Source organism: Diorhabda carinulata, chromosome 4 (genome assembly GCF_026250575.1).
Source record: "Diorhabda carinulata isolate Delta chromosome 4, icDioCari1.1, whole genome shotgun sequence".
Taxonomy (NCBI): domain Eukaryota; kingdom Metazoa; phylum Arthropoda; class Insecta; order Coleoptera; family Chrysomelidae; genus Diorhabda; species Diorhabda carinulata.
The window spans coordinates 31,869,663-31,877,379 of record NC_079463.1 but is presented as its reverse complement, the minus strand read 5'-3'; the positions used below and the strand labels follow the sequence as shown (position 1 = coordinate 31,877,379).

General features: G+C 32.3%; 1 protein-coding gene across 1 annotated transcript; it reads left to right on the top strand.

Annotated features, from left to right (window-relative positions):
* Nucleotides 1–1,334: 1,334 nt before the first annotated feature.
* Nucleotides 1,335–6,447, top strand: LOC130892867 (lipase 3-like). Its single transcript, XM_057798549.1, has 7 exons — nucleotides 1,335–1,624; nucleotides 1,738–2,063; nucleotides 3,688–3,934; nucleotides 4,180–4,338; nucleotides 5,101–5,185; nucleotides 5,376–5,518; nucleotides 6,154–6,447. Exons 1-7 carry the CDS (start codon nucleotides 1,508–1,510, stop codon nucleotides 6,424–6,426), a joined length of 1,350 nt encoding a protein of 449 aa, XP_057654532.1. The 5' UTR covers nucleotides 1,335–1,507; the 3' UTR covers nucleotides 6,427–6,447.
* Nucleotides 6,448–7,717: the final 1,270 nt, after the last annotated feature.

Genomic DNA, 7,717 nt, shown 5'->3' with positions numbered 1-7,717 from the left:
ATATAACCAAACATAACCTTACATAACTTCACATAACTCAACATAATGTTACATAACCTCACATAACTCAACATAATCTCACATAACCCAACATAACCTTAGATAACCTAACATAACCTCACATAACCCAACATAACCTCATATAACCAAACATAACCTTACATAACTCAACATAATGTTACATAACCAAACATATCCTTACATAACCTCACATAACTCAACATAATCTCACATAACCCAACATAACCTTAGATAACCTAACATAACCTCACATAACCCAACATAACCTCACATAATCAAACATATCCTTACATAACCTCACATAACTCAACATAATGTTACATAACCTCACATAACTCAACATAATCTCACATAACCCAACATAACCTTAGATAACCTAACATAACCTCACATAACCCAACATAACCTCATATAATCAAACATATCCTTACATAACACAACATAATGTTACATAACCAAACATATCCTTACATAACCTCACATAACTCAACATAATGTTACATAACCTCACATAACTCAACATAACCTCACATAACCCAACATAACCTCACATAATCAAACATATCCTTACATAACCTCACATAACTCAACATAATGTTACATAACCTCACATAACTCAACATAATCTCACATAACCCAACATAACCTTAGATAACCTAACATAACCTCACATAACCCAACATAACCTCACATAATCAAACATATCCTTACATAACCTCACATAACTCAACATAATCTCACATAACCCAACATAACCTTACATAACATAACATAACCTCACATAACCAAACATAATGTTGCTGACAAAACTTGACGCAATGTTTTAAAACTGGTATAATTGTATTCTGGATAATCTGCTACCATTTGTTGTATGACTAAGGTCGCAGCCCTGTTTTCCTTATATAAATTGTCCTACGTATAAAATCTTGAGTAACTTTGTCAACTGATTTCAGATTTTCTTTACATGTTTTTCGGTTCTGTGATTGATCCTCAGCAATTCTTATTATGAGTGCATCTAAATCTAAAGACAGAAATTTATGAATCAAACAAATCTCACTAAGCGACGCCACTGCTTATCGCAGACTTTCTCGCTGGAATATTCTGCCAATAGAAATGCATTTATGTTTAAGATTCGATGTTTTCATTTGTAAACAGTTGAGATGATGAGTCCATGCGGACTGACGGTTTGTTAGATGTTTACCGAATCTTATACGGGGAGTGAACATTATTTTCCATTTCTTAATTTGGTACGAGTGCCGTGCGTAATTATGAAATATTGATTGAAGAACGTCTATTAGTCTTTTGATTAATTTTATGATTGTATGTATATTTTTCAAATTTGTGTTCAAATCAATCTAAAATAATGATAATCTGATGTATAAACCACTCAAATTCAGATAAGATAAATTAAAAATTCAAAATGTTTCGCTGTTTATCGAAATAAATCGCAATAAATATATAATTATCTAAAATCAATACGTAAAGCATGAAACGGGCTTTTGTAATATTCTATTTTACTCAAATTTTTTGTGCAAAATGTGAAGCAACTAATTTCTATTCAGAAGACTCAGCGGACGTTGCTGATAACGCCAATTTGAATATAGTGAGTATTTACCCTCAAATAAAACAGACGATATCTTCTAAACTTAAAATTGATTAATAAATTTCTACGGAAAAATCACACATTCCATAGCTGAGTTGTATTTCAAATTCTAGAATCAACTCGCCGGAAAATACGGTTATCAATGTGAAAGCCATTGGGTTACCACTGAAGATGGTTACGTCCTTGTGATGCATCGTATTCGAAACGCTTCTAGCATCAATCCTTATTTCGATACCGAACCAAAACCCGCTGTTCTTATTATGCACGGGGTTACTGGAAGTTCTATGGAATGGGTTAATTTGGGGCCCGGGCGCGGGCTGGGCTTCGACCTCGTTAAGGCCGGATACGACGTTTGGTTGGGTAATAATAGGGGAAATATGTTCTCCAGGTATCATGTTAGGTTAAATCCAGACGAAGACGACGATTATTGGGATTTCAGGTATTTCGTCGCCATTATAAAATAGCAGATTAGTATGTATTGTGAAATCTAACGCTTCAGCTTGATATTAATCTCATAACTACGATTATTTTCGTATAATTTCAGTAACCTAACCTAACTTATTTCTTCTATACGTTCCGCCGATTTGTTGTCATCGACTTCAACCCAATCGACGTTGCCAAGTGTACTTGATAAATTTTTAGCGTAGTCCTGCTAAAATAATCGGATTTGTTTTTAAATTAAGTTGAAATATTTATGTTGTAGAAAAATATGTTTTTTATAAATTTGTGAAGATAAAAAAAGATTAGATGGTGCAAAAAACAAAAAAAAAACAAAATTCATTTGACTAAATTAAAAAATTAGATAATGTTCCGAAACTATGAACTGAAAGTTTTTCCAAAGCTTGACCTTGATTAGAGATGATATTCCCCGAAAAATTTTTCACCCGTAAAGCTTCCTTGGCCTCCCAGTCCCCTTTCAAAATTATAAAAATTTTACCACATATCTCCAAAAATATGGATTTTATAAAAAAAAGTTCTGAACCAAAAATGAAGCTTTTAAAAAACTCTACAAGAAAGTTGCCTGCATTTTTTCAAATTTGACTCCTGTCGGTATATTTTGGGTCATAACAGTCAAAAAAATAGATTAACGTAAAAAATGTTTACAACCAGAGCTTTTTTCACTTTTTTTTTAAACTCCTTTCTCTAAAATCAATGTTTTCGTAGATATTTAGTAGAATTTTTATAAATTATCAGGGATTATCATCAAAGAAAAGTTTTAGCAAAAATTTAAGCAAAACCTAATAATAATGTATCATTTGGCGACACTGCACCCAGTTCTCCAAGTCCTTGAACAACCACGGTCACGAAATAAATCAGCTGAAAGTTAGCGCAACGTTGCCAAGTCACCATCAGTCATGTGTATCATCCATATGAGTCGTGAAGTTCTGTTCTAACCATTTCAGTTGAATCATCTTTGTTCAATTGTGTCTTACCTCAAGTATTTTGTTTCCTTGATCTGTCATTTGTAAGATTTGTTCAGTAAATGTTTATTATAATTATTTAATTTAATCTGTGTTCGGTTAGGATAGGCTAGTTTAAGTTCATTGCAAACACTTAAGTTCGTTTGATTCCGCAAACATTATTTAAATATTATTTTTTCTCTGTAGTAGATTTAATATGAAAATTAATGCAATTTTTCTTAAGCGCATGTTATGGAAAATACCACACTTGCCTTCATTGGAGTTAATCTGGCAACATCGCCAGCCTTCCATTGTCAAATTATGACCATTGCTGTTTAAAATCTTGTCTATTCTATTGGTAATGATATTCAGTAGAGAAATTTAATTGCCACCGCCCTCTGTTGGTTAGGATAGGTATTATTAACGACTAAATGAGCTTGAATATTCCAAAATCCTATTTATTGTAATGAAACAATAGTTTTAACTTCTCTTTGACAGATGGGCTGTAACTACAACTTGCCAATATGAATAGTTAACTATGCATCGTAATACATAAATGATTCAGCTTCTCTGGGATAGATGGCGACACTTTCGTTATTTGTGAATTTGTGTGTGCGCATATGCTTATTTTTGTGTATAAAAAAGTTTCTTTCTAAATTTCAGTTTTGAAGATTGTGGGTATTACGATTTACCAGCTAAAATTGATTATATACTGAATATAACCGGTCAACAGAAATTGTTTTACGTTGGTCTTTCACAAGGTACGACTCAATTTTTCGCAATGGCTTCTTTGAGACCGGAATATAATGATAAGATAGCGTTGATGTCGGCGTTGGGTCCGGTAGCTTTCATGAACCATACATCTTCACCTTTAATTCGACTTGCAGTTAAAATTTTAGAACCTTTAGAGGTATGAAGTTCAGGAACTGATAATACCGGCAACGTGTTAATATTAATATAACAATGTTTTGTTTTTGTTATCTCTAAGATTCATTCCACAAAAATTTTTCTGTTTAATGACGTTTACCGGATAGAAAAGTTGATATCACATTAGAACAACGTTGCCAGTTTTACAAAGTATCATAGATATTGCGTATAACTATAAGATGAATAGTTATGTTGATATTATAATAGATATAGGATTTATTATTGTAGAAACTAATGAAACGATTAGATTGGCACGAGGTATTAGGCTACAATTCGTTGGTATCCAAGATCTCTCAACTTGTCTGTTCGAACAATTCTGCGTTGATTGAATTATGCGTATTGCCCAGGTTTATTTTATTTGGATTTGATTCGCAGCAACTGGATAGAGTAAGTTGGAAAAATAAAATCAACACGCACATTTTCTAATTATCGAAACGCTATATGTCCATAGTTATTGTAATATCGTAAAACTTGTTATTTGAGTTATTCTCCATTCACATTTTGTCGTCATAGTTCGTATATCATCGTATATTATCTTAAACAGCCACGGTCACAAAATATGAATCATTTAAAAGAGAGCGCGCTGTTGCCAATTTTTTATTACCAGTTGATTCTGTTAGAAATATTGGATGTTATATAATTTGTATTCAACTCAATTTATAACAATCGTGTGATTTTCACGACGATTTTTCTCACTGCACCCTTAATAAAATTAGTAGGTATAAAAAAATATGTATCATTTAATTATTATACAATTTGTTATTAAACGGACGAGATGTATTTAAATAGTTAATCCATAATTCAAAATAAATATTACTTCACAAATGACACGCTTAATAATAAAACATAAAGTTTTGTTTTGTACTAAAATTATTTTTTTACTCTAATTAATTGTAGTGGCAACATTGCCAATATAATCTTTTTGCCATACAAATTGTGACTATAGCTGTTTAATCTCTTGCGTATTCTAATTGGTTGATAATGATCACGTGTGAAGTAATGGCTGACGCGATGAGATTTGGACGCGCAGGTGCGGCTCCAGGGACATCATGACCTGATTTCACTACATTTCTTATTTTTTAATTTTTGAAATTTTTTATTAAACAAAAGAAAAATAATTTTAATTTAGGTAAATTTCACTGTTTTTAGTCAACTCTAGCTGTAGAAACTTCCCACTCTCCAGCTGGAACATCTGTCAAATCACTAATTCATTACGGACAGCAAGTTTCATCAGGTAAATTATTAATATGAATAGGTAATTTGTTATATTATTCACGCGTAGTTTGAATATACAACTTCATTAATGTTTTCTACTGTATATCAAACTTTATATCAGGGCCCTACTTTGGTAGCAACTAGACGAGTGACATGTTTAAATAATGATCGAATTAATTGAATTGGAAGGTTTTTTCATCAATTTTTAGGTTATTTTAGACGATACGATTATGGAACCGAACTAAATCGCAAGCATTACAATACTGATACACCTCCAGATTATAATTTATCGGTAATTTCAGCTCCAATTGTTCTATATTATGGTCAAAATGATCTTATAGCTTCGGTTCAGGTAATGTATCGTTTCCTTATCGTGAATTTATACTGAAAATGCTGAAAAATACATTTTGTTAAATTTGAGAGTATATTTCGTTGAAAAAATCAAAAACAACAATTTTTAATTCAAATTTTGAACACAGGAGATAACAGAAACCAATATGGACCAAAAAAGACGAAGCAATTGGTTAAATGTCAGTTCGACAGTTTCACCAACCTCACATTTAAAAAATAACTAGAAACAGCTGATTATTTTCCCTCCCTACTTGTTTGTTTGCACTACAGGGTCTGTTCTAAAACCGTTCCACATCCAATGCACTGCTGCTAACGAAGTTTTCCAGTTTCTGTAACCCTCCATAATCGCCTGGACCGGAATACTGTTCAGCTACTGCATCACAGCTCAGGAAAAACCAGTCCAACTACTTTCAGAACAAACTTTGTATTTTACTTGTTGTACAATCTCTTAAGTGCGGTAATTTTCATAAAAAATCTTTATTCTAATATAAGTAAATCAATTTTTCAGTCTTTTTATAAGATTCGAATAATAATATACGAGGTAATATCAAAAAATCTGCGGAAAAGGACAGAAATCGCTTTTTCGATTAAACAAAACTTGTACACACCCCGTATGTTATTTTAAACGTTTTTTAGGACGTCGAACGACTTTCGGATGAATTACCGAACGCTGTTAAGAGTCCTATAAATTACAAACGATGGAATCATATTGATTTTTACAGTGCTAAAGATGTTTACAAATTACTTAATGTAAATATTATAAAATCTCAGCAGGAGTTTATAGATAATGGGACCTTAATAACAACTACTACCACAACTTCGAAACCTTCTAATAATGGCGCTTATTCAGTCAATAAAGAAATATTTCTCACTTTGATTACTCTATTAATGTGGTTAATTAACTTTTGAAATAAAAGTGAATAAACGATATCAATTTTTTTTTAATTATCTAAAAGGTCCGCTGAACACAATATTTACACTACCACTACAATTACAACGATACCATCTCTGAAGATGATAATTTGATTATCAAAACACGCGTCAGACATTGTAATTGTGATTATTAATCTAGTGTGAATAGTGTGTTCAGCATGAATATCACCAACTATTCCAGAACTTTACACTTAATCAAACAGGACTAACGTTTTCTACTAATATGCAAGATTCTAAGGTCCTAGTTGCTTTTAATGATTCCAAAAGAATAAAAAATTGTGTCATTTAACTGGAGTATTTAAATCCTTCACTCCTTTCAAAACGCTGTAATCATGGGGGTTGGTGGTTTTCTGCGATTTTCCTGTAATCTGTTTAACCGGTTCACCAACCAAATGGTCGACGATAGTAATTTGCGAAAAACCATTTGTTTGTCGAGCTTTTCTTTCTTCTGCTCTTGTTATTCTAAAGCAGTACACAACACTTCACCATCTCAAATTGATCAAAAGTCCAGTTGTGCAGAGAAATCTTTCCTACATGAGGACCAAAGCTGATATATCCCTTATCGCACATGAATAATATCTCCATCCGAATCACGAACAACCCAATGAACCAATCTATCTTTGCAGAAGGTATAATTATTTTCTTCCCTTTCATCTAGTGAACCAATGGCTATAGCCGACACATTGGGACACCTCTGCTTATCTTGATCTCTCATCCAAATACATAAAATACGGTTTCGTTTACATTTTCCGAAAATGGTTTACTATCTACGAAGGCAGAAGGACATATGTGCATAGAATTTACTATCTACGAACAAACAAGGACATATGTGCATAGAATTTACTACCTACTAAGGCAGAAGGACATATGTGCATAGAATTTACTACTTACGAACAAAGTAGGACATATTGTGCATAGAATTTACTATATACGAACAAATTAGGACATATGTGCATAGAATTTACTACCTACTAAGGCAGAAGGACATATGTGCATAGAATTTACTACTTACGAATAAAGTAGGATATATTGTGCATAGAATTTACTATATACGAACAAAGTAGGACATATGTGCATAGAATTTACTACCTACTAAGGCAGAAGGGCATATGTGCATAGAATTTACTACTTACGAATAAAGTAGGATATATTGTGCATAGAATTTACTATATACGAACAAAGTAGGACATATGTGCATAGAATTTACTATCTACGAACAAAGAAGGACATATGTGCATAGAATTTACTACCTACGAACAAAGTAGGA